General features: G+C 42.4%; 3 protein-coding genes and 1 non-coding gene across 4 annotated transcripts; 3 read left to right on the plus strand and 1 right to left on the minus strand.

Moving 5' to 3' along the window:
- Positions 1-3,202: 3,202 nt before the first annotated feature.
- On the plus strand, positions 3,203-6,618 carry LOC104447859 (cytochrome P450 81Q32). Its single transcript, XM_010061586.3, has 2 exons — positions 3,203-4,297; positions 5,721-6,618. Exons 1-2 carry the CDS (start codon positions 3,377-3,379, stop codon positions 6,339-6,341), a joined length of 1,542 nt encoding a protein of 513 aa, XP_010059888.2. The 5' UTR covers positions 3,203-3,376; the 3' UTR covers positions 6,342-6,618.
- Positions 6,619-14,067: 7,449 nt separating this feature from the next.
- Positions 14,068-17,279, plus strand: LOC104429194. Its single transcript, XR_005551944.1, has 2 exons — positions 14,068-15,040; positions 16,391-17,279. It is a non-coding gene; the product is annotated as an isoflavone 3'-hydroxylase (transcript).
- Positions 17,280-19,507: 2,228 nt separating this feature from the next.
- On the minus strand, positions 19,508-22,147 carry LOC104447855 (putative receptor protein kinase ZmPK1). Its single transcript, XM_010061584.3, is given in 5 exon segments — positions 19,508-20,654; positions 20,657-21,227; positions 21,230-21,810; positions 21,813-21,862; positions 21,864-22,147. Coding segments are annotated over 5 exon segments (2,424 nt in total). The 5' UTR covers positions 22,088-22,147; the 3' UTR covers positions 19,508-19,656.
- A 1,172-nt stretch (positions 22,148-23,319) lies between these two features.
- On the plus strand, positions 23,320-24,237 carry LOC108960260. Its single transcript, XM_018875317.2, has 3 exons — positions 23,320-23,463; positions 23,720-23,899; positions 24,106-24,237. Exons 1-3 carry the CDS (start codon positions 23,349-23,351, stop codon positions 24,183-24,185), a joined length of 375 nt encoding a protein of 124 aa, XP_018730862.2. The 5' UTR covers positions 23,320-23,348; the 3' UTR covers positions 24,186-24,237.
- Positions 24,238-25,918: the final 1,681 nt, after the last annotated feature.

Raw genomic sequence — 25,918 nt, forward strand, 5'->3', positions numbered from 1 at the left:
GCCCTATGGCGTGTGACATGAACAACGAAGCGTCTCACGATGGGACTGCAAAAGCACTCCCATTTCCACCGACGTTGCAGCTTCTATAGCGGGACGGCTCGCCCCTCGCATCCCTCAACATGAAGCAGGCTAGCTCCTCCTCAAAATCAATGGGTCGAACCCCTCTTTGGGAGGTTCAAGCTATATCTTGCCCGGATCCGGCAAAGACGATCCGGACATGCAAGTGTGGAGGGAATGATCGGAGACTCTCGCCACAGATGGGTCTCCGAGTTTAGCAAATGATAGGGACGACGATGGTGTTTTGGCATTCTAGGCACTTCCCAACGCTCTACCATGAGCTAAGGGATTGAATTATTTATCGAAAGCTCATCATTAAGTCGGATGCTAGCACTGGTGTTCAACTGTTGCATCTTAGTACTCTATTGAAGGGAATTACAGGTAACGATTGATTGAGTTTTCTTCAAACATGCTCTCCTCTGATGCAAATTCTGGTGACGGAGTGTCCCTCTAGCTGTTTTATCTTGTTTTTCGAATGATTTGTCCACCAACTCTTTACTGCCCTATGTACTAGTACTAATCACTACTCGATCTATATTTACTTCCATAGAAAAGGAGCAAGAGATGGAGGAAAATGTTGCCCGTGAGACAAAATGTTACGTTCTGTACTAGTTGGTGCTGATTGGACCCTAAAGTAAATTTGACAAATAGGTGATTAGAAAATAAACAAATTTAAGGATTGTGAGATAGAGAGTCAACAAGGTAGCAGTCCAATTGTAAATTATTCCATAACATGAGGAATCTTTTTATCTTTCCATTCTCTTCCCTTTTAACTCTCAAAGAAGTCTTAGCATTCAAAAAAAAAAAAATCTCAAAGAAGTCTTGCTTTGTTGAACATGGAGGGACAAAAAAGCCATCACAATTGATGGAAATACCAGGCCCACTATAGGCACAAAGACAAGAGGGTAAGTTATTAAAAAAGTTGTCCTAAAATCGGTACTTCTATTTAATATTTATGCCCGTTGTTGTTAGAAAGATATCTTAGAATAATTATAATTTATATATAGTAAACTAGAATGTGTGTCTATATATATATATTAAATAATAAGTGTGAGGAATGGATAATTAAATAATTGAGACTTATTCTTCTTTATCTCTCTATATAAAGTATAGAAATATACGTGTGATAACTATTTTGTTAATTATTTATATCTTCGAGTGTTTCCACACCTAAATTTAACAAAAATTTAAATTATTTATAAATAAACAACTTACAGCATAAAATTATCATGCTTTCAAGTTTGAAACAAAAACGCCTGCGGCTCTCTACAACTTGACGCCCGTGGCTTCTTCTCTTTCGTAGGGTTTTTAAGTCACTTTATGCACGCCCGTGGTGGCCGCGCTGGTTGAGAGCCTGTTACCCCAACGCAGAGGGGGAGAGATCGAATCTTCGTGGACGCAATGCTTCATTGCATAACGCGTGACTTATCCGCGCTTGGGGGTCAGCGGTGGGGGCCCTCGGCGCCCCAGGGTTTACTCTCCACTGCGAAGTGGCGTGCAAAGGTTCCCTGGGTACCAAAAAAAAAGAATAAAGGAAATTCGTGTGCCCAAGGTCAAATATTTGACCTGGGCCCACCAGCTCTTTTTTTTTTGGCTCCATGTGTAGAGAGATTTGCTTCCTTCTTCTACGTGCAAGGACTTTGGTGACTCTTGTAAGGCTGCAGCAGCTTCACGCCAAAGGGGAATTCTAATTAATTATTATAGGTGTGCCCAGAGTCAACAACTTTGACTCTAGGCCCCACGGTCTATTTCCTTTTGCAAGGGAAATCGTAGCTGCAAAGGAGGAGAAGAAAAAAACTTCCTTTTCTTTTTTTTTTCTTTTATATCTTATTTCTTCTTAGGGTTAATACCCTGAAACCCCAAACTGGTACATTTGTGACAAATTTACCCAAAACTATTTTGTGACCATGAAGAACCCCAAACTGGTATACTTGTGACAAATTTACCCCGACTGACTATAAAAAACCTTAAACTGGTACATTTATAACAAATTTACCTCAAATTAATTTATTTGACTGCAAAAAACCCAAAAATGGTAAATTTGTGACAAATATACCCTTTGCTAAATTGGATTAATACCACAAAAAATCACAAAAATTGTAAACGTGACAAACGGAGCATAAAGTCCTAAATTGGTATACTGGTTAACTATCACGTGTCATTTAACTTAATAATTTGAGAATAAAATTTAATAAAAACTAACAAAAGGTAAATTTGTCACAAGTGTACCAGTTTGGAGTAAATTTGTCAAACGTATACTAGTTTAGGATTTTTGTGGTAAAAAAATTAGTTTTGGATAAATTTGTCCTTAAGTGTCTGGGTTTGGGATTTTTCGAGTGTAACCCTTCTTCTTTGTCACCACGCCGCGGTGGCCGTAGTGGTTAAGGCTTGGTACCCCACACGCCAGGGGGAAGAGTTCGAGACTCTGCGTCCGCGTTGCTTCAATGCAAACGCGCGATTTACCCAGGGGCCGAGGTCAGCGGTGGTGGGCCGGGTCCCTCCAGGGTTTACTCCAGTCGCGAAGCGGCGTACGGGGGTTCCCTGGGTCACAAAAAAAAAAAAAAAAAAAAACCCTTCTTCTTTTGTCTTGCTTTGCACGTCTTTAGAAAAAGTCCAAGAAAGAAAACTGTTACATCCAATCTTTAAAAAAAAAAAAAAATTATCAACAAATTCGATTTAACAAATTATTATTCGAATTCAAATCAGAAACATTAATTTAATAATCTTCTTCTTCACTTACAGATTTGGCCCAAACTCATATAATTGACAAAATATTCTACAGACCTCCAGAAAAGTGGATGACATGTCATTGGAAAACTTAGTCTGAATTTTTTTTAATGGCATAATTTAAACAGTATAATATAAGCCTTGGCACTTCTTTCTTGGAATTAGGTAGCGAATTATTGAACGACAGCGCCCGAGAAACAATCAACGCTCAGCTCCAATATCAGCCACGGGTTTTGATGGTAGCGGGAGCCATACCTTTCGCTCCCGTGATAAGACTATGACCCAAACACAAAAGCAGAAAACGTCAAAGGTTTCACGGCCAATTTATGCCCCACTTGAACTCAACGAATGCACCCAATTGATTGTTAGCCACAAAGATGAACCTGTGGAGATATCAGTTTTCTGTGCTCATCTCTTTTGCTCTTCCAGAAAACAACTCCACCCATACCAGAATCTTTTCCTTTTTCCCTGATTTTATGCGCACGCTGGTGGGTGCCTATACCAAAATCAAGACCCGCAACACCTTGCGTCTCTGTACCCATTCCATCTCTCTCTCTCTCTCTCTCTCTCTCCACAAGGCGGCCTCCAACAGATGTTGTCCATGGAAGACACGTGGGTGTACATCCTCTCGGCGACCTCCCTCCTCTTCCTTCTCTACCTTTTCAAATTGCAGAGAAGCAGCAAGAGAAATCTCCCGCCGGCCCCGCCTTCACTCCCCATCATCGGCCACCTCCACCTCATAAAAGAGCCTGTCCACCGCACCCTTCAGTCCCTCTCCGACCGCTATGGCCCTGTCCTCTCCCTCTCCTTGGGCTCTCGGCCCGCGGTCGTCATATCCTCCCCGTCCGCGGCTGAGGAGTGCTTCACCAGGAACGACATCGCCCTCGCCAACCGCCCCCGCACGCTCTCGGGCGAGATCATGGGATACGGCAACACCACCATCGGCAGCGCCCCCTACGGCCCCCACTGGCGCAACCTCCGCCGCCTCACGGCCGTGGAGATCCTTTCGCCGCACCGCCTCACCGGCTCCCTCGCCATCCGGCAGGAGGAGGTCAGGCACCTCACGAGGAGCCTCTACGAGGCGGCCTCCTCCTCCCAGGGCGGCGGTTTTGCGAGGGTGGAGATGAGTTCGAGGCTGCAGGAGCTGTCCTTCAACATCATCATGAGGATGATCTCTGGGAAGCGCTACTCTGGGGTCGCCGTCGACGCTGGTGACGCCGAGGTGGCGAGGGAGTACAGGGAGTTGATAAAGGAGGAATTCGAGCTGAGCGGAACGGACCCGGGCGATTTCTTGCCGGTGCTGAGGAAGGTGGTGGACTTCAAGGGTAGAGAGCGGAGGATGGTGGACGTGGCCAACAGGTCCGATGTGATCTTGCAGGGGATGATAGACGAGCACAGGTCGAGAAGGAAGAGAAGCGATGCCGACGGCAGCCGAGAGGAGGAGAGCAAGACAATGATCGAGACGATGCTCTCGGAGGGCTACTCGGACGACATCATCAAAGGCCAGATCAATGTACATGTTCTATTCACTTGATTTATGCATACAGAGTGCCATGTTTCTTAATTATTGGATTCGGTTGAATCTAACGCATACCCTTCATTTAATAAATAAATTTACTTAATATATAGGATTACAAAAATTTAACATAATTAAAAAATGACATGTTGATTATATAAAAAGATTTTGCTAGCATAACAGTCATTGAATCTGTGAGAATAACAGTTTATTGTGGGTGACAAATTTTTGAAAAAGCATATCCTACAATAATTTGTAATTATTTGTGATTTGATTTTTGTAATTTAGAATAGATTGTTATTCTCATAATAAATTAAAAGCTGTCACGTAATCATTAAAAAATGAGAGGCAAGCAAATTTTAGTTTTTCATGGGTATACCATGAAGTGAACAAAACTTTGACTCATTCCCAAGCAAAGATTTTTCTTTTATCCTTGCACCTGGATGACGGATTAGAATCACAGTATACACGTATCTATATGAATTAGGATCATTAGCAATGACTTGTTTTGTTTGGATACCACAAATCTGACGATTGATGTTAATTTAAATATACTTGACTTTGCTTGATAGAGTTCGAAACTAGTTTCATGTATTAGTCATTGTGTCCTTCTGTATTGTATATGCTCTGAAAGGTCTTATTTTTCTTTTCTATTTTGAGTAATAGGGTCTTGTTTCTTACCCTTTTAATATATGATTCGAATCGATGCAAACCCAATGCTTATGCTAAATCACATGGGCCTCATATGGGGTTCATCGCATCCAACTGTGGATGTGGGTTGCGTTCACATCTAATGATTCATGTGAATCGGGATCATACCTGATTTTTTCTTTCTTGAATGGTAGCTGCTATGTAGATTGTTGTTCATCGAAAAGATGAAAGAGGAGACAGGTCAGAAAGAAAGAGCTCGTAAAAATGTCAATTAGTCAAGTCCATGGATCTTTAGTCATGTGTGCAGTAAATGGCTAAACTGGGATCCTCATTTTCTTTTCCTTGAACTTACGCATGTTTTTGCAACTTCGATGGATTCAAGCTGTTCGAACCATAGAAAAGTTTGTTGCCTAAAATAACTTGCCATCATCGACAAGCTGCGGTGGAAAATTGACATGGTGAAAAGTCATGCCGTTCGGAGGCAAATTTCGTTTTAAAATGGTGGCAAGGAGGCAAGATCTTTTCCACGCCATCCTCTGGCAGAGGTTGACATTAGCTCGAATTAATAGAAATTGGAATTTGAAACACTTCTATGTCTAGATGATGCATGAAACAGATAGAGTTTGCACTTTACTTAAACTGAATCTATTCCTTTTACATTTGCCTCTTCATGTCTTAACATGATTGTTCTTCGATTTTGAAAGCTAGTTTCATCTATTTTTGAAAGAACTGAGTATATCCTTAATTTCTTAAACACAATTTTCGGCAGTCAATAATAGGTGCGGGTACAGACACATCTGCGGTGACAATAGAATGGGCCATATCCCTCTTGCTCAACCACCTGGATGTCATGAAAAAAGCTCAAGTAGAACTAGACGACATTGTTGGCCGAGACCGTCTAGTTGATGAAGCCGACACCCACAAGCTGCCTTGCCTTCATAATATCATCAATGAGGCGCTTCGATTGTTTCCACCGGGGCCACTCCTAGTGCCTCATGAGTCTGCTGAGGATTGCACAATTGCCGGGTTCGACGTGCCCCGAGGCACCATGATCCTGGTTAATGCGTGGGCAATTCAAAGAGACCCAAAAGTGTGGGACGATCCCACAAATTTTAAACCGGAGAGGTACGAGGGATTGGAAGGTGATCATGCCTACCGACTATTGCCGTTTGGGATGGGGAGGAGAAGTTGTCCCGGTGCTGGCCTTGCCAATAGAGTGGTGAGCTTGGCCCTAGCGGCGCTTATTCAGTGCTTCGAATGGGAACGAGTTGGTGAAGAACTGGTGGACTTGTCTGAGGGGACGGGACTCACAATGCCAAAGAGAGAGCCATTGGAGGCCTTGTGCAAAGCGCGTGAATGCATGATAGCTAATGTTCTTGCGCACCTTTAAGAAGGTCGTTGTCTAATGAATTTACTTTGGTGATGTATCTCCAATGTTTTTGAATAATCAAATAGACTGAAAATAGGAGCGACTATGCAGCTTTAGGCCAGTGCAGCTTTAGGAATGATCGTGAGCATCAATAGCATCCTGAGGAGGCCAATGCAGCTTTAGGCCTCTCTTAGGAGAAAAATGATGGTTTATATAGATACTGGCAACATTGTTCATCCCTCTCTCTATATTTCGGGCATTTGTTGTTGCACCGGTAACGGATATGGTTGGTCTGGCATACTGAGTTATCATGCCTTGTTGAAATCCGTTCAAAAATGAGAGTTTGATGAAATTCGCAGGTAGACAAAAGATGTACAAAACATTGCAAAATGATGGGTTTAAATACGACATGAAAAACTTAAGAAGTGTACAATTTTAGCATCCCTAAATAATTAATGGACTAAGGTTAATCTCTTGAAAGATTATAGTATGGAGATCCTTTAACACGATAACTCGAACGAATTTGATATGTATTACTTGAAGTCATGTAATGAGTATCGTCTCACTCGTGTCCGTTGGTTTAAAAATTTGGGTGTCCAATGGTTGGCCCATAGACCGAGCTCAAAATCCTTTTAAAACCATATTTGAATTTTAGTTTAGTTTACATGTTATTAATATCCGTAAGCTTGTAATTTATCAGTCAAGGCCCCTGAAAGAGCGTAAAATTGTTTGCCATCTGGGCCCTATGGCGTGTGACATGAACAACGAAGCGTCTCACGATGGGACTGCAAAAAGCACTCCCATTTCCACCGACGTTGCAGCTTCTATAGCGGGACGGCTCGCCCCTCGCATCCCTCAACATGAAGCAGGCTAGCTCCTCCTCTGTCGAAATCAATGGGTCGAACCCCTCTTTGGGAGGTTCAAGCTATAATCTTGCCGGATCCGGCAAAGACGATCTGGACATGCAAGTGTGGAGGGAATGATCGGAGACTCTCGCCACAGATGGGTCTCGAGTTTAGCAAATGATAGGGACGACGATGGTGTTTTGGCATTCTAGGCACTTCCCAACGCTCTACCATGAGCTAAGGGATTGAATTATTTATCAGCTCATCATTAAGTCGGATGCTAGCACTGGTGTTCAACTGTTGCATCTTAGTACTCTATTGAAGGGAATTACAGGTAACGATTGATTGAGTTTTCTTCAAACATGCTCTCCCCTGATGCAAATTCTGGTTACGGAGTGTCCCTCTAGCTGTTTTATCTTGTTTTTCGAATGATTTGTCCACCAACTCTTTACTGCCCTATGTACTAATCACTACTCGATCTATATTTACTTCCATAGAAAAGGAGCAAGAGATGGAGGAAAATGTAGCCCGTGAGACAAAATGTTACGTTCTGTACTAGTTGGTGCTGATTGGACCCTAAAGTAAATTTGACAAATAGGTGATTAGAAAATAAACAAATTTAAGGATTGTGAGATAGAGAGTCAACAAGGTAGCAGTCCAATTGTAAATTATTCCATAACATGAGGAATCTTTTTATCTTTCCATTCTCTTCCCTTTTAACTCTCAAAGAAGTCTTAGCATTCAAAAAAAAAAAAAAACTCTCAAAGAAGTCTTGCTTTGTTGAACATGGAGAGACAGAAAAGCCATCACAATTGAGGGAAATACCAGGCCCACTATAGGCACAAAGACAAGAGGGTAAGTTGTTAAAAAAGTTGTCCTAAAATCGATACTTTAGTCCTATGTGGCTTGCTAGCATACTTAGTTAGCATATAATCCCTAAATGACATCGTCTAAAAGTTGAAAATAATGATCATTTGAATGTCAAATTTTATTTAAAGTGATTATTTCGGTGCTATTGTTATTAAAAAGTAGTCAATTCAATGCCAAGCATGCTACGTGGACTGGAGTTTTTAAAAAATTGTCAAGTCATATTATAATTTAATTATAAATGCCACGTCATTAATTTGACCAGAATTTCTCGTTGTTGGCATTTGAGTGATCATTTTTTCTCTGATTTGGCACTTAAGTAAGCTTGCAAAAACTTTTGGCACTAAAATGAGAATTGCACACCACTTTTGGCACTTCTAGTGTTCCTATCTCCATGAAAATGGGTCAAATCGGATTAAATGGATTAATATGGGTCATACCATTTTTTACCTGATCAGACCCACCCATTTGACGGTACTAACTTGCGTTTTGACCTTCTGGCCTAGTTAGACAAGCTTCTTCAAACTCTTCTTTCCATAATCGATTGCCACAAGGTGAGAGTGATCGGTTTCTAGTCCGGTCCGATTTAATGGAACCGATCGGTTTTTATTCCACTACTTGATGCTATATGTTATGAAGAAATTAGGAAAAAAAAGATGGTTACTTTTTTTTTAAGAAATAATTTAAAAAAAGTACATATAGTCGGTCCAATGGAAAGATCCCTTTAGGCTAAACAGAAGAGTGTTATTGATGTTCTCATTGGGGAACTCTAGCAGGAGATACATTTTGCGCTTTATGATCTCTGCATCCGTAGAAAAATTTTAAGAGTTATCTTTAGAGTGACAAAGAACTTGACCGAGCTTGCCAAAAACTTGAGTAGAAAATCAAATGTTCAAAGAAAGACTCTTGTGATGATCCTTCATGCGAGGATCGATGAAAGAAACAAAGAAATTTCATAAGATACCATATAGACCACAGAAAGAGAAGGCATAAATGGGGACTCTTACGGAGAAGACGCTCTAAATAAGGTCCTTCTAGAAAGCGTAGAAAATTTGCTAGATACTACATCTGCAACAAAAAAAGAAGTCATTTTGCAAAAAACTATCCAAAAGCTAGGGGAAGAAATTCTCATTTGATTCAGAAAATAGAAAAGGAAACTGGAGTGTCACTCTGGGATGATGTTGAATCAGTATTTTCCCTAAAAGATGAACCCACCAAACATACTGTGTGTGCCATTCAGACATGGTCACAAACCAGTGATATTGAAGTTTGTCTGAAGAATTTGAAGAAAGAATTTTCATCTTCTCTCTGGAAACTCCGAACCACCCACAATCGAAGATCTTTGTGCATACACTCTTTCTATTCTCCCATATGTTGTTATTTAAAAATATCTATCCAAATATGACAAGCCTATTTCTATCATTGCCCTCATTGATAGTGGAGCTGGTGCTTCTATTCTTGAAACAAAGATACTTTTAGAAAAATATTGGACTTCATATACTCGGTATTTTAACTCTATTTCTAGAGATACCTTTGCTACAAGAGTTTGGAGCAAACCCATACAGTTCTTTCCCCAATATTTAGCCACTATCAAAATCCTTGGCTCTAGTTCACTAGACAAAGATATCAATATCGGTTGGGATATCCTCATACAAATTCCTAATTCAAATTTAGGATATCATTTTGAGATTTTAAGTGAATATGGGGGACTTATTCTTTGACCAAACAAGTTACATCCAAACTATCCATTCATTCATCCTCTATCTATCTCCTCAGATGAGAAATTCCCAGAAAAACTCAAATGGTTTTATTTGTTTAATATCTATCATTGCCATTGAGTTTCCCATAGCCACGATGCCTCTCTCATCCAAGAAAAAGGGAAACACATATATTTTGGGCAAATGCAATTGGAAGCATGGAGAAATATTTTCCAGGCACAACTCAAGACATGCAGGCCTGACCGAAAACTCTATACAGTTGTTTTATTCTACTGGCTGTGGTTATTTGTGAAGCTCGATAGAGATATGTGTAAAACTCAAGCAGATGTTGGAGTAATCACATATGAACCCCAATATGTTCCAAATGAGATTTTTACGACTCATTTTTCTAGAATGTCAGCCTACCCTCGACGATATTGAGAAATGAAAAGGATAACGTGCCAATACAATTAAGTCATTCTATCATAAGCATATGTTTCTTGGGATCATTATGATGGATATTGCGCAACCAAAGGGCGATTGATATTTGCTTAGGAAGATACTATGGAATTGACATGCAAGTTGACATGAACAATTTTGTGTTACAACATCTTCACAAGATCCAGTTTCATCATCGAGGACCATTGTCACAAGATCCCTTTGATTATAGTGAATTGTAGCTTGCACTCAATCTAGATCTCGATGAGGAAAATCCATCACTCTAGCTTGGGTATTTACCTCGACCTGTATTCCATCAAGCTCCACTCCTGAAATAGGAAACTGGACCAACACTTCTGAGAACTAGACCAAATCAATAGATTTGGTTCGATCTGGGTGGTTCTTAATTTGGATGGTCTATTTTGCATACCCCTACCACAAGGTAACAAAACATTATCTTTGAATGCCCCTTAATTTCAATTTTTTTTTCTCATCATGAGCAGCTTGGGAAATCACACAAAACGAACGATTCATAATATTTTGTCTTTTGTGTAGTTAGTTATGCCATGTGGTGTACAGCACGCGTAGGCACACATCACAAGAGTAGGTCATTTTTTTTTTCTGATAAAAAAAATTCCCATGGTCCAAGACAGCCCATGCATCTGCAATAATATTATCCACAAAAATTAAAAATAGATTTTTATAAAAAAAAAAATTCACATATCGATATGTTCAGTAATATGGCAAATTGGGTTGATAGTTTGATCTAATAGGCCACATTTAATATCCAATAAGATGGTATCGTATTATTCTATATATATATATATATATATATATATATATATATATATATATATATAAGGGGTCCAAATTAAAAATTCCAAACGATGCCCCCTTTGCTTTTGCTTGTACAAAGAGAAAGCAATCACACATGAGCAGACACTGGAAACATAATAGGAAAATGAGAAAGAATAAATAAACCCATATTGCACTTAGTTTTGAAGTTAGGGTTAGAGTTCTTTCCTTTTTTGGTACATAATGTTTCTAGGCCACATTATTGCAGTCGTAAGCAATGAATGTAGAGTAGAGATAAGGAGGTGGGTCCTTGCACTAGCGTCGCCTTGGGTTTTACGTCGCCATTGTCGGTATACGGCGGTTAGGGTCCTAAAAAAGAAGAAGAAAAAGGATAGAGGCAATATAGAGTTTTGTACACCATTATTATTATTATTATTTTTGGCATTGACTTGGACGTCGGTCGGAGTCAACCATCCGGTCAATGCTTTTCTAACAATTTTTTTATTTCATTTTTTTCAAAAATTTATTAATTTTATTTTTCATTTTACCTTCTTTTTTTCCATCATTGGCCACTGTGAGGGAAAAAAAGAAAAAAAAAAAAAGAGAAGAAGAAGGAATAAAAAATTAAAAAAGAATTTGAAAAAATTTAGAAATTTAAAAAATTACCACATCAACATTTTCGTTTGTAGGCCAGTCAAAATTAGCTGGATGAACTGAATTGATATAAATACAAAAAATTTTAGGACTAAATTGGCATAAAAAAATGTTTATAACTGAATTAACACATTTATTATTGAGTTTTGACTTTCAAATTAAGAGATAAGAGTATTTTAGATCATGCACCTTTTATTTTAGGAATTTTTGAAGGGAAACTATAAAAGGAATATGTTTAATAACACATCTCCAACCCTAGTCTCTATATTATTTCATGTTTTGTTTTTTTCTGTCTTCTTGTTAGATATTTAGATATTGTGGCTTACTAAATGGTTTTTAGAGTTTTTGGAATTGTACTTTCGTGCACATTTTAGAACATAGTGGAATCCCTCTCTCTCCCCATGGTTATTCCCATTTTGGATTTTTCACGTAGATCTTGTGTTTCGTGTGATTGTAATTTTCTTTCATCCTTTGCTACTTGTTCTTAGCTTGGTATATCTTTGATTGGCATTTTTTGGAACAAATTGATTTTAGGGCAAAGAAATTTTGTTTTGTTTTTGTTTTTGTTTTTTTTTTAGATGACATCTATCAAGTTCAAAGTGGCACCATTCAATGGCCAAAAAAATTTTGGGCTATGAGGGATCAAGATTAAGGTGTTTTTGCGTTGAGAAGGTTCGATTAGAGCCTTGGATGGAAATTAATTTGACGATATGACTATGACTGAGACTGAGGAGATGGAAGAAAAGGTGCATAGCGCTATCCAATTGTCGTTGTTTGATAAGGTGCTTCGCAAAGCCACGGATGAAGAAACGGCTTTGGGATTATGGAATAAGCTTGAGAACCTTTACATTAAGAAATCTCTTATGACAAGATTATTTTTGAAACATCGTCACTACACGCTAAAGATGAAAGAAGGTACTCCTATCCAAGAACGTCTAGATGAATTTAATAAAATCGTTATGGATTTAAAAATTCTAATTAAATGCTTTTGTACGAAAATACCCTGATCAGACACTTTATTTGAAACTAAATTACTACTTCGAATCCTAGGCAAACTTCACTTAGATATTCTTTTGAGAAAAGGAGGCTCTATTTGAAATTTTCCCTTTTTTTAGTTTGATTAGTTTCGTGTTTCTGCGTTTAGACCTTCAGGCCTGGTCAGACAAAAGAAGGGTCCTCGGTCTGATCCGGTGGCTCCTGCGTTCGCACTCTTCTTTCCACGCACGATCGACTGCCACGAAGCAACGGAACATCATCTTTGACCATAACCCTTGGATTTCATCTTCTTTTTTTCTCATCATGAGTGGACTGGGAAACCTTACGAACGAGCGATTCGTATATAAAAGCGCAGTTAATTAAGTCGTGGTGTCTACCGACCAAAAAAAAAAAAAAAAAAAAAAAGGTCGTGGTGTCCAGCGCGCGCGCGCGCCATCTAGCGCAGGTCACTTTCCCATGGACCAAGACGGCACTTGCATCCACAACATCCAAGCATCCTTCGATCTTTATGATAAAAGGTGAAAACAGAGTTTATATTAAAAAAAATTCACATATCTAGCAGATCGCATTTAATATCCAATAAAATGGTATCGTGTTATTCAATATATGAATTTCCTAAAGGGGTCTAATTAAAAATTCGCAGACAGCGGCCCCTCTCCTTTTGCTTGTCCAAAAAGAAAGCTCGCATATGGACAAACGCACATGGACAAACGATACTGGAAAAAGAATAAACAAATGACAAAGAAGAAATAAACTCATATCGCATTTCCAGTCGGAGTTAGGGTTAGAATTCTTTTCTCTTTCGGTACATAATGTTTCCGGGACACTTTGTTGAAGTTCAGATCTCAGCCAACTCTAATCTATAGATTTTTATAGGCTTCGGCACTCTAAAAAAGTCAATTTCAATGCCAAAGACTCTTAAGTTAAGATGATTGATTGTCATTCGCCGTACATGAACGATGGCTTTGAAATATATATTAACCCAGTCCGCTATTGACGAGATAGTGTTAAGACCATAAAATTTCCTAAGTTGGACAGTATTGATAAAGTAAAGTCATCAACTAAACAAAATCAAGTCCAATTAGTATGACTAATTAATAGAAGGTGATAGGTGTTGACGAGGAAGAAGATAAGCAATATATATGATAAGTGCATGTGATTTAATATAAATTACTACAAAGGTCGATTGACGTTTATGTCAATAATTTTCGATCTAAATTAGTCAAATGAACTGAATTTGTATCATTGTGAAAATATTTAGAACTAAATTGGTTTGATTGAAAGGTTTATAACTGAATTGATATCAATATAATATATTTATGACTTTTTGGTACTTTTCTATTAATAATTTTGATAATGCGCAGCATTACTTAATAGTTAATACCTAGAAATGGTCTGAAAATGTGCAAAAGCTTGATCCCACTTACCCTTTAAAACCTCCACCGTCTCACGTCTCTCTTCCCATTCTCTCTCTCTCTCTCTCTCTCCCCAACGCGGCCTCCAACCCATGTTGTCGATGGAGGACGCGTGGGTGTATATCCTCTCGGCATCCTCCTTCCTCTTTCTTCTCTTCCTGTTCAAATTGCAGAGAAGCGGCAAGAGAAATCTCCCGCCGGGCCCGCCTTCCCTCCCCATCATCGGCCATCTCCTCCTCATAAAAGAACCCGTCCACCGCACCCTCCAGTCCCTCTCCGACCGCTATGGCCCTGTTCTTTCCCTCTCATTCGGCTCTCGGCCTGTGGTCGTCGTATCCTCCCCTTCCGCCGCCGAGGAGTGCTTCACCAGGAATGACGTCATCCTCGCCAACCGCCCCAGCATGCTTGCGGGCAAGGTCATGGCCTACGGCAACACTACTATCGGCACCGCCCCCTACGGTCCCCACTGGCGCAACCTCCGCCGCCTCACAGCCCTCGAGATCCTTTCGCCGCATCGTCTCGCCGGCTCCCACGCCATCCGGCAGGAGGAAGTCAGGCTCCTCGTGAGGAGCCTCTACAAGGCGACCTCCTCTGGCCCGGGTGGCGGTTTCACGAGGGTGGAGATGAGGTCGAAGCTGCAGGAGCTGCCCTTCAACATCATCATGAGGATGATCTCTGGGAAGCGCTACTCCGGGGCTGCTGTCGACGCAGGCGATGCTGAGGTGGCCAGGCGGTTCAGGGAGGTAATAGAGGAGCAATTCGAGTTGAGCGGGACGGACCCGGGCGATTACTTGCCAGTGCTGCGGAAGGTGGTGGACTTCAAGGGGAGGGAGCGGAGGATGGTGGACGTGGCCAAGAGGTGCGATGTGATCTTGCAGGGGATGATAGACGAGCACAGGTCGAGAAGGAAGAGAAATGATGCCAACGGCGGCCGAGAGGACGAGAGCAAGACGATGATCGACACCATGCTGTCGGAGGGCTACGCGGACGACATCATCAAAGGCCAGATCAATGTACATATTCTATTCCCTTGATTTATGCATACACAGTGCCATGTTTCTTAATTATTGGATTCGGTTGAATCTGACTCATACCCTTCATTTAAAAAAATAAAATAACTTAATAAATAAGATTAAAAAAATTAATATAATTAAAAAAATAGCATGTTGATTATATAAAAAATGAGAGGCAAGCAAATTTTAGTTTTTCATGGGTATACCATGAAGTGAACAAAAATCTAAAATTTGACTCCTTCCCAAGCAAAGATTTTTATTTAATCCCTGTGCTTGGAAGATGGTTTAGAATTGAAGTATACAGATACCTACATGAATTAAGATCGTTAGCAATGGCTTGTTTTGTTTGGATACCACAAATCTAACGATTGATATTAATTTAAATGTATTGGACTTTGCTCGATAGAGTTCGAAACCAATTTCACAATGTATAGTCATCGTGTCCTTCTATATTGTCTATTCCCCCGAAAGGTTTTATTTTTCTTTTCTATTTTGAGTAATAGGGTCTTGTTTCTTATCCTTTATTATATGATTTGAACAATGTGAATCCAATGCTTATGCTAAATCATGTGGATCTCGTGTGGGGTTCATCTCATCCAACAGTGCATGTGAGTTGCGCTCACATCTAATGATTCACATGAACCAGGATCATGTCTGAATTTTTCTTTCTTGAATGGTAGCCGCTATCTAGATTGTTGTTCATTAAAGAGATGAAAGAGAGAGAGGTCAGAAAGAAAGAGCTCGTATAAGGTAATATGTGTGAAAATGTTGATTAGTCAACATACTTTAGTCATGTGTGCAGTAAATGGCTTAACTGGGATCCTCATTTTCTTTTACTTGAACTTACGCATGTTTTCCAACTCCGATGGATTCAAGCTGTTCGAACCATAAGAAAAGTATGTTGTCTAAAATAACTTGCCATCATCGACAAACCACCGTGGAAAATTGACATGGCTAAAAGTTATGCCGTTCGGTGGCAAATTTCTTTTTATAATGGTGGCTTGTCCATGGAGGCAAGATCTTTTCCACGCCATACTCTGGCAGAGGTTGACATTAGCTCGAATTAATAGAAATTGGGATTAATCGACCTAATTAGCAAAATTTATGCAAGTTAAATGATTTGATCAGGAAAACTCGTGGAGGATAGGCAGTAGCTATTCGAAATACTTCTATGTCTACATGACGCATGAAACAGATAGAGTTTGCACTTTACATAAACTAAATCTATTCCTTTTACATTTGCCTCTTTATGCTTGAACGTGATGGTTTTTTTATTTCGAAAGCTAGTTTGATCTATTTTGAAAGAATTGAGCATATACTTACTCAATTTTTAAACACAATTTGCGGCAGTCAATGTCAAGTGCAGGCACGGACACATCCGCGGTAACGATAGAATGGGCCATGTCCCTCCTACTCAATCATCCGGATGTCATGAAAAAAGCTCAAGCAGAACTAGATGACGTCGTTGGTCGAGACCGTCTAGTTGACGAAGTTGACACCCACAAGCTACCTTACCTTCATAACATCATCAACGAGGCACTCCGATTGTTTCCGCCAGGGCCACTCCTAGTGCCGCATGAGTCTGCTGAGGATTGCACCGTCAGCGGGTTCGACGTGCCCCGAGGAACCATGATCTTGGTTAATGTGTGGGCAATTCAGAGAGACCCAAAAGTGTGGGATGATCCCACAAGTTTTAAACCGGAGAGGTATGAGGGATTGGAAGGTGATCATGCGTACCGATTGTTGCCGTTTGGGATGGGGAGGAGGAGTTGTCCCGGTGCTGGCCTGGCCAATCGAGTGGTGAGCTTGGCTCGGCGGTGCTTATTCAATGCTTGGAGTGGAAACGAGTCGTGAAGAGCCGATGGACTTGTCGAGGGGACGGGACTCACAATGCCCAAGAGAGAGCCATTGGAGGCTATGTGTAAAGCACGTGAATGCATGATAGCCAATGTTCTTGCGCAGCTTTGAGAAGGTCTTTGGTCATGTATCTCCAATGTTTTTGAATGATCAAATAGACTGAAAATAGGAGTGACTATGTAGCTTTAGGCCAGTGCAGTTTTAGGAGTGGTCGTGAGCATCAGTAGCATCCTGAGGAGGTCAATGCAGCTTTAGGCCTCTCTCTTAGGAGAAAAATGCTGGTTTATATAGATACTAGCAACATTGTTCATGCCTCTCTCTCTATTTCGGGCATTTGTTGTTGCACCGGTAACTGAAATAGTTGGCTTGGCATATTGAGTTACCATGGCTTGTTGAAATCCGTTCCAAAAAGAGAGTTTGATGGAATTCGCAGATAGACAAGGGATGTCCAAAACATTGCAAAATGAAGGGTTTAAAATGACATGAAAAATTTAAGTAGTGTACATCTTTAGCATCCCTAAATAATTAATGGACTAAATTTAATCTCCCAAAAGATTATAATATGGAGATTCTTCTAATATGATAACTCGGAATGAATTTAATTTGCATTACTCGAAGTCATGTGATAAGTATTGTGTCAAGGCTCCTGAAAGAGCGAACTGTTATTTGCCATCTAGGCCCTATGGCAAAAAGCACTCCCCCTTCCACCGATGCTGCAGCTTCTCAATGAAGCGGGTTAACCCCCTCTTTGGGAGGTTCAAGCTATAATACTGATGGATCCGATGATGGCGATCCTGGACGGGCAAGTGCGGAGGGAGTGATCGGAGACTCTTGTCGCAGATGGGTCTTCGAGTTTAGCAAGTGATAGGGACTACAATGGTGCTCCGGTATTTCAGCTTCTTCCCAACGCTCTACCATGAGCTAAGGGATGGAATTATATATCTGAAGCTCATCATTGCATCTCCGTTAACGCCGCAATCGCGCCTATTTTCTTCGAACACGCTTCCCCGGATGCAAATTCAGGTGGCGGAGTGTCCTCTAGCTCTTCTATCTTGTTCCTCGAATGACTTGTCTACCAACTGCGTACTGCCCTTTGGACCAATCGCTACTCGACCTTTATTCACTTCCTTAGAAAAAGGAAGGGATGGAGGAAAATGTAGCGCGTGAGACATAATGTTTTGTTTTTTACTAGTTGGTGCTGATTGGAACCCTAAAATAAATTTGACAAACAGGTGATTATAAATTAAACAAAGGTTCTAGCTCAGCCACGAAGTCTTTTTTTTTTTTTGGGTACTCAGCCACGAAGTCTTCAGCTCTTTATAAATCAAGTTTTTCAGAATCTTTATCAACTTGTGAGTACGTGAATGATGCGTGCCAGCTCCTTAGAGCAAGGTTGAAAAATATTTTTTTAATTTGATATGAACAATAGAACAAACAAATATATTGCTCGAGAAATAAAGTGCAACAGCCCGAAATTAAAGGACCAACGGAAGAATCAAAGGAAATTTGGATGAAGAACACAAAACCAAAGGAAATTTGAATGAGTGAATCTCGTAACAAATATTTATTTATTTATTTCAGAACAAGTTATTAATCTTATAATGAATTAAAGACGGTTACTTAATCATTTTTCTAGACTCAAAAAGTATTAGTAGTTCAATAGAAGAAAGGAGACTCAAAATCCAAGTCGGAAGCATATTTATTCCTCACTCAAGACCGTTTCAAAATGATAATCATGCATTTTCTCGAGGTAAACTTCATATAGACACTATCGCTATAGCGTCCTCTTGTGATTAGCCTGTCTCGCCCGTGGGACATGGACATCGCCTTAATAAAATGAGAGCGTCGAGTCTATTGTCAATTTGTGCGGTCGACTTTAACAATACTTTTGAAAATAAAATTAGAAGGTCAAAGAAAGCGTGAGCTCGAGCGATTCATCATAGAGATGCCTTTTGGACGACTCCACGTCATTTTGTCTTGACAGAAAAGAATTATGTATACGGATTTGTTTGCGGACCGTGCTGCTCTCAATCAATTGTTAGTTGTCCCCCATTATATTTTACTTCATCCTAAAAGGAGAACCCATTAACATTGCGGTCGATTCCTCCAAGATAGGACTCATTCCTCTCTCTTTTATCCCATAAACAAGGTCAACTTGAGAGAGAGAGAGAGAGACAGAGAGAGAGAGAGCTGCCAGCATTGACCAGATCTACAGCTCCTCTCAACCAAAACCCAAATTAATTTGATCCCCACCTTCTATGATCATGCATGTGCCCTTGAGCAGATGGATATAATTTGACCGCCGCCCTAAAAAGCATAGTTTCTACCTTATTATTGAGCGACTTCACGTACAATATGGACGAGTTGCAGAAACTTGCCAACATATGAGCTGACTAGGTTGGATAATTTATTAAACTCGTGTAACGGGTGTGATGCATCGGATCCATATGAACTCGAATCCAGGAATTAGATACAAATTCGCTAGGGATGAATCGCTTTCGGAGGACAAGTAGAAGAGCATTGAACCCGCTTTCGCTTGCAAGATCTGTGTAACCGGCCGAAAAATGAACGGGGGACAGAATCTCTGGTTATTCTCAAGAACGCAAGCTGTGACTGAACCTCGTTCAAAAATATAAGTTAACCTTCGCTAAGTTCTCGTTGGACTCCATATCTTTAAGCAACGAGAACATGCCAAACACTGCAGATTTAAATACTTTCAGAAGCACCCGAATCAATTCCACTTCACTCTGCACCGAAATCTAACCATCATTCTCCTGCCTCAGGAGCATTTCCACCACTTGGCTCATGGTGGGTCTGGCGTCTTTATCTTCCTCCACGCACCTGAGCGCGACCTCGATCAAGACCTCCATCTTCTTCGGGTCGTAGTCACCCCTGAGCGCCGGATCCACCATCTCTTCCACGCGGGACCCCGTCCTCCCTGGTTCGTTCACCTTGTTCCTTGCCCACGGGATGAGCTGGAGTTGCTTGGCGTCCCCTCCGCTCTCCGGCGAGTGGACGCTCGTCGTGGGGCTGATTCCCGTCACCATCTCTAGCATGACGATCCCGTAGCTGTAGACATCCACCTTGGACGTGATGGACAGATTGGAGACCCATTCGGGAGCCATGTAGCCTCGGGTTCCTCTGATCCTCGAGAAGTCGGAATTCGTCACCTTCCCTCGGTCCATGAGCTTGGAGAGCCCGAAGTCCGCGACTTTGGGTTGGTAATCGGAGTCTAGAAGAATGTTCTGAGGCTTCACGTCGCAATGCAGAACCCAATCCAGGCATTCCTCGTGGAGATAAGCAAGACCCTTTGCGGTGCCTACCGCGATGTCAAACCGCCTCTTCCAGTGGAGCTCCGGCGACGACAGGTTCTGTGCCAGCGACCCGTGTTCCATGAACTCGTACACCAATAGCCTGTGCTTTCCCTCGGCGCAGTAACCCCACATCTCGATCAAATTCATGTGGTTCACCCTCCCGATCGTGCTGGCCTCGGCCAGAAAATCGGCCTCACCAGTCGTGGCATTGTTGAGCACCTTCACTGCCGCAACCCGATCATCGGACAACAGGGCCTTGAACACGATCCCGCCTGCACCTCTCCCGATCTCCTTGCTGAAATTCCGCGTTGCCTTCTTGAGCTCGTCGTAGGTGAACCGCTTGAACCCGGTCGCGACGAGGAGGTAGCTCTGGTGCGCGGAAGTGACATCCTGCTGGTTCCTAATCAGGAAGAACCACACCAAGAGCACCACCACGATCTCGATCCTCCGAACACGCAGGAGAACCAGAGCATGAAGTTCAACGCCCCGTTTTTGCCTTTCTTGGAGTAAGTCCTGTCCAAGACCTTCACCTCCGGGGTGGGAGGGCAACCGTGCTGAGTCCTCTTCACGAGCTGATCCTCGGTGAAGGTCTTATTCTTGGGGACCTTGACGAAGAACTGGCCGGTGAAGCTGGGCCGGTTGTGCCCATTGAGGAGCTCGATCTTGGGGAAGCAATCGAACGTGGTGAAGGTGGACGACCCGCTGTACTGGAATCCTCGGCAGTCGCACAGGCTCAGGCAAGTCTGCCGGCACTTCTCAAGAGTGGTGTTATAGATGGTGTGGTAGTCGTAGCCATAGAAATCGACGTACAGGAGCTTCACGAACCCGATCTCGTCAGCGACGCACCCGTCGGAGAAGGTGAAATTGGGCACGCAACCGGCCGACCAGTCGCCCAGGACGCTGGGGACGTACCCAGGCAGGCAGGAGCAGCTCCGTCCCTTGGCCGGGTCGTAGCTGCAGAGGCTGTTATTGCCGCACACGCCGTGGATGAAGCAGGGGTGCTGCTGAGCGCTTCCCACGTCACGGCCCAGACAGCCGAGCCCCGCTCGCGGCTGTAGACCCGCAAGTTGCCGTCAAAGCCGAGGGTCATCCTTCTCTGCATAGCCGCGACGCCGTAGTCAGAGGTGTAGAACGAGAAGTCGTCGGAGGATTGGAAGCGGCCGAGCGGGTCGAGCACAGCAATGCGGCTGCTGTTGTAGAGGAATCGTTTAAGGTCATTGTTCGAAATCCACGGGTACGGCCAGTACACGCCCGAGATTGATGGGCCGTCGAAGATGAGGCGGAGGACATTGTCGTTGCCGAAGTAAAGTTTGTAGAACCCGGTCGAGTAGTTGTACCGGCTCCGAGCGGAGATCAGGAACGTGTTTCTGGTGAGTGGCTGCTGAGGGAGGAGGGTGTCGGTCGGCGAGTCGAAGCTCTGCCACAGGACGCCGCCGCCGCCGTCGGTGAGGAAGAGGTTCCCGGTGTCATTGAGGCGGAGCTCAGCGGCGGAGGGGGAGCTGGTGCCGGAAGACCAGACTTCGGTGCCGGCGTCGCCGGCGTCGGCGAGGACGAGGTTGCCCGAGTCGAGGAGGGATAAGGTGGAGCGTCGGCCGTTGACGGAGCCTCGCGGTTGGCCATCCAGACGGGGGTGCAGGCGGCGACGGAGCAGGGGGTCACTGAACCAGACGGCGAAGCCGTAGGCATTGTAGCCGACGGGGAAGAAGCCGGCGGAGAAGGCGCCGGAGGGGGAGACGAGGACGTCGCCGGGGTTCTCGACAGAGAGTGACGCGTGTTTGGCGAGGCTGGGCAGCGCCGACGTGGAGAGCCGACAAGATTGGAGGAAGAGGAAGAGGAAGAGGAAGAGAGGGAGGAGGAGCGAGGGTGGCGTAGCCATTAGGACTCGGCGGCGAAAGGCGAGTTGCGGTGAATCTGGCCAAGGACAATATCATAAGTGTGTGTGTACAGTTGAATAGCGTGTGAAAATGAATCAGCCTTTTGAATCTCGCCATGTCCAGCAAAAGGGACAAACTATGAGGGTGGACCTTGCCGGTTTTAACTCACTTTGGGTCGCCTCGCTAGTTATTCGAGCCGGGAACTAAACTTATCGATGGATAGTTTAGTTTTGACTTTGTTTTCAACGAACTCGCCTTAATAATTGACAGGTCTAAATATCACGAAAAATTTTATGTGGCGACTAGCATGACAATGATAATAATTAGTGAACTTGTGTAATAACCTAGCAAAGTACTTAGCTTTATGACTTCTACATTAGATTGACCTGCTTTCTTTTACAATAAATAGGTCAACACAAATTTCAAAAACACCATCTAAACCCTATAAGTAAATACCATTTTGTCAAGTCTCGTGACATAATCTTGATTAGCAGTTATATATATGTCTCTCTCCCCCTCCTCCTCTACTCATGGCCACCTCTGAGCCCAACCTCTATGCCTTCCTTTGCCATCATCGTCGATGGATCACTACTAGAGTGTTTGAGGACAATCCTTCACTTTTTTTTTTCCTTTTCCTTTAAAATTTCTCTTCCGATCTTAAAATTAGAGTAACTATACTTGTCCTGAGATCTCAAATTTCAGACTTTTCTTTCTATGAATTTTCATCTCCCATTATTGATCTCGAATTTAAGACTTTTCTTTCTATGAATTTTTGTCTTCCACTGTTGCACGTTCAAGACATGCCACCTCCACCGCCATCTCTACATTTGTTTTGATCTCCCCGTGCATCGATCGATGGCACGAAGAGATTCGTAAGTCAAAGTCAAGACTGATATGATTGTTGTAAAAGCGGAAAAAGTTACGTAACCAGTGCAATGCTTTATGGGAGGTCTGCGCGTATGGGGCCGAGCGGATGAGAACTATGTCAAAGTCAAACAAGGCGGTAGTCATCTGATGTGGACCGATAGGACCGCAAAAAGCACTCCCGCCTCCACCGACGCTGCAGTTAGGGGTGTCAGAAGCGAACCGAACTTATCAAAAATCAATATTTTTGTATTGATTCGATTTTTTTTTTTTTTTTTTTTTTTTTTTATCGATTAACCGAATGGAACCGAACCATAAATCAATAAAGAAAGCTATAAATTCACGCCAACTTTCGACCCTTATGACCGAATCTCCTGGCCCACCACCGCCGCGATCCCAATGGCTGCAGTCGTTGGAGCAGCCCCCGCCGCCACCGGGCAGCCACAGAAGCCTGCCGACGCGGAGGAGATGGCGAGGCAGCTTCGCCCCCAGCTCCTTGGTTCATGCCGAAATGGTACTCGATCGGTTTTTCTTTCTCTCAGTGCCTTTTTCGGAGTCGTGGTCGGATTTTGGGTCGTGGGTTTCTTCGCGGCTGGGGAATTGGTGAATGGGGAGTAGAGTTTGTTTGCTCTTGTTTCGCCTCTCGGGACATTGAAGCTCCGTTCGTATCGTTTTCTCTCGCTGTTTTATGATAATTGTGGTGCGGCGTGGTGCCCGATGAAGTGACGAGGAATGGTGGGTGCCGGCTGATAGTTGCTGGGCAATTGCAGCACATTGTGGACTGCGGAGTTCAGTTGGCGAGGGCCCGTCTCCGAACAGGGCATTCTCATCGCTCGCCAGGAAGCGGGACTCGCAGCCCGAGCTGGTCCTGAAGCCAACTATCGTCGAAGAAGTGTCGGCGGGTATCGACGAAGAGGAGGACGCGGTCATCTTCCACAGTTTTGATGACGGTGGGTGAAGTGATTGTTTGCTCGATTTCTCATCCTTTACTCCCCTGTTTTTGCCTTTCCCAGTTTTGCAGATTGTGGATTGTTCATATTGAGTGAAGAAGAACACGGGAATTGTTGTGAAAACTGAAATATTCTGAAACGATCTCAATGGACAGTAAGGTGTGTTTTTTTATTTAAACTTGATGACGTCTTAGTTTCATGTGCAGATGCATTGGAGGATGAGTTTGAGGATGGGGCTTTTGAAGATGAGTATCTAGAAGATGGTGCTGATGTCTATGTGAGTTAGTGCTGTTTTAATAGAGCCCGTGTTCTAATTTTTTTAGACACAAATTTGATAAGTTGCTTGATGGACCTAATCTTTTCTCATCATTATTTGACCAATGCTTAAAAAAGGGAATGAAGTATATGATGTAAATTGCAAAATCCTCTAAGCTTGAAGTGCAGTAACATATTGAATTTAGATTAGTTTGAGTTAAAAAAAGAAAAGAAAAACCGAAAAAAACCAGAAAAAAAAAAACCAAAAACCAAAAACCAAAAACCAAAACCGAAAATTGAAAAACCGAACCGAACCGAAATTTGGTTCGGTGCCTCATTCGGTTTGGTTCAGAAGATTTTAACGGTTCAATTTGGTTCGATTTTTCAAAAATATCAAACCAAACAGAACCGTTAACATCCTTAGCTGCAGCTTCTACATGAAGCAGGCTAACCCCTCTTTGTGAGGTTCTAGCTATAATACTGACAGATCCGGCGATGGCGATCCGGGACGGGCAGGTGCGGAGGAAGTGATCGAAGACTCTTGTCGCATATGGGTCTTCGAGTTTAGCAAGTGATAGGGACCACAATGGTGTTTTGGCATTTCAGCGTCTTCCCAACGCTTTACCAAGAGCTAAGGGATGGGATTATATATCTGAACATCATTGCATCTCAGTTAACGCCGCAATCGAGCCTATTGTAGTCGATTGCAGGGAATTACTGGCGACGATCGATTGAATTTTCTTCGAACACGCTTCCCCGGATGCAAATTTAGGTGGCGGAGTGTCCTCTAGCTCTTCTGTCTTGTTCCTCGAATGACTTGTCTACCAACTGCGTACTGCCCTTTGGAAGAATCGCTACTCAATCTTTATTTACTTCCTTAGAAAAAGGAAGGGATGGAGGAAAATGTCGCCCGTGAGACATAATGTTTTGTTTTGTACTAGTTGGTGCTGATTGGAACCCTAAAATAAATTTGACAAACAAGCGATTATAAATTAAACAAAGGTTTGGTTTATGGTTCTAGCTCAGCCACAAAGTCTTCAGCTCTTCATAAATCAAGTTTTTCAAAATCTTTATCAACTTGCGAGTGCGTGAATAATGCGTGCTAGCTCCTTAGAGCAAGGTTGAAAAAGATTTTTCTAATTTGATCTGAACGATAGAACAAACAAGTAAATTGCTCGAAAAATAAAGTGCAAGAGCCGGAAATTAAAGGATCAATGGAAGAATCAAAGGAAATTTGGATGAAGTTCCAAACAGGTTGTTAATCTCACAATGAATTGAAAACAGTCGCTTAATAATTTCTGTAAACTCAAAAAAGTATAAGCAGTTCAATGGAAGAAAGGAGACTCGAAATCCAAGTCGGAAGCATATTTATTCCTCACTCAAGACCTTTTCAAAATGATAATCATGCATTTTCTTGAGGTAAACTTCATATCCACACCATAGATAGAGCGTCCTCTTGCGATTGGTCTGTCTCGCCCGTGGGACAGGGACATCGCCTTAATAAAATGAGAGAGTCTAGTCTATTGTCAATTTGTGCGGTCGACTTTAACAATAATTTCGAAAATAAAATTAGCAGGTCAAAGAAAGCGTGCGCTCAAGCGATTCATCATAGAGATGCCCTTTGGCCCACTCCACGTCATTTTGTCTTGACAGAAAAGAATTACGTATACGGATCTGTTTGCGGACCGTGCTGCTCTCAATCAAGTGTTAGTTGTCCCTCATTATATTTTACTTTATGCTAAAAGGAGAACCCATTGACATTCC

This window comes from Eucalyptus grandis, chromosome 6 (genome assembly GCF_016545825.1).
Source record: "Eucalyptus grandis isolate ANBG69807.140 chromosome 6, ASM1654582v1, whole genome shotgun sequence".
NCBI classification, from domain to species: domain Eukaryota; kingdom Viridiplantae; phylum Streptophyta; class Magnoliopsida; order Myrtales; family Myrtaceae; genus Eucalyptus; species Eucalyptus grandis.

Excerpts from the sequence above, each read along its gene's own strand:
- LOC104447859 (XM_010061586.3), top strand. The coding sequence starts at position 3,377 with ATGTTGTCCATGGAAGACACGTGGGTGTACATCCTCTCGGCGACCTCC. Across the intron at positions 4,298-5,720 it reads TCATCAAAGGCCAGATCAAT|TCAATAATAGGTGCGGGTAC; the intron begins GTACATGTTCTA and ends AATTTTCGGCAG.
- LOC108960260 (XM_018875317.2), top strand. The coding sequence starts at position 23,349 with ATGGCTGCAGTCGTTGGAGCAGCCCCCGCCGCCACCGGGCAGCCACAG. Across the intron at positions 23,464-23,719 it reads CCTTGGTTCATGCCGAAATG|CACATTGTGGACTGCGGAGT; the intron begins GTACTCGATCGG and ends GGGCAATTGCAG. Across the intron at positions 23,900-24,105 it reads CTTCCACAGTTTTGATGACG|ATGCATTGGAGGATGAGTTT; the intron begins GTGGGTGAAGTG and ends TTTCATGTGCAG.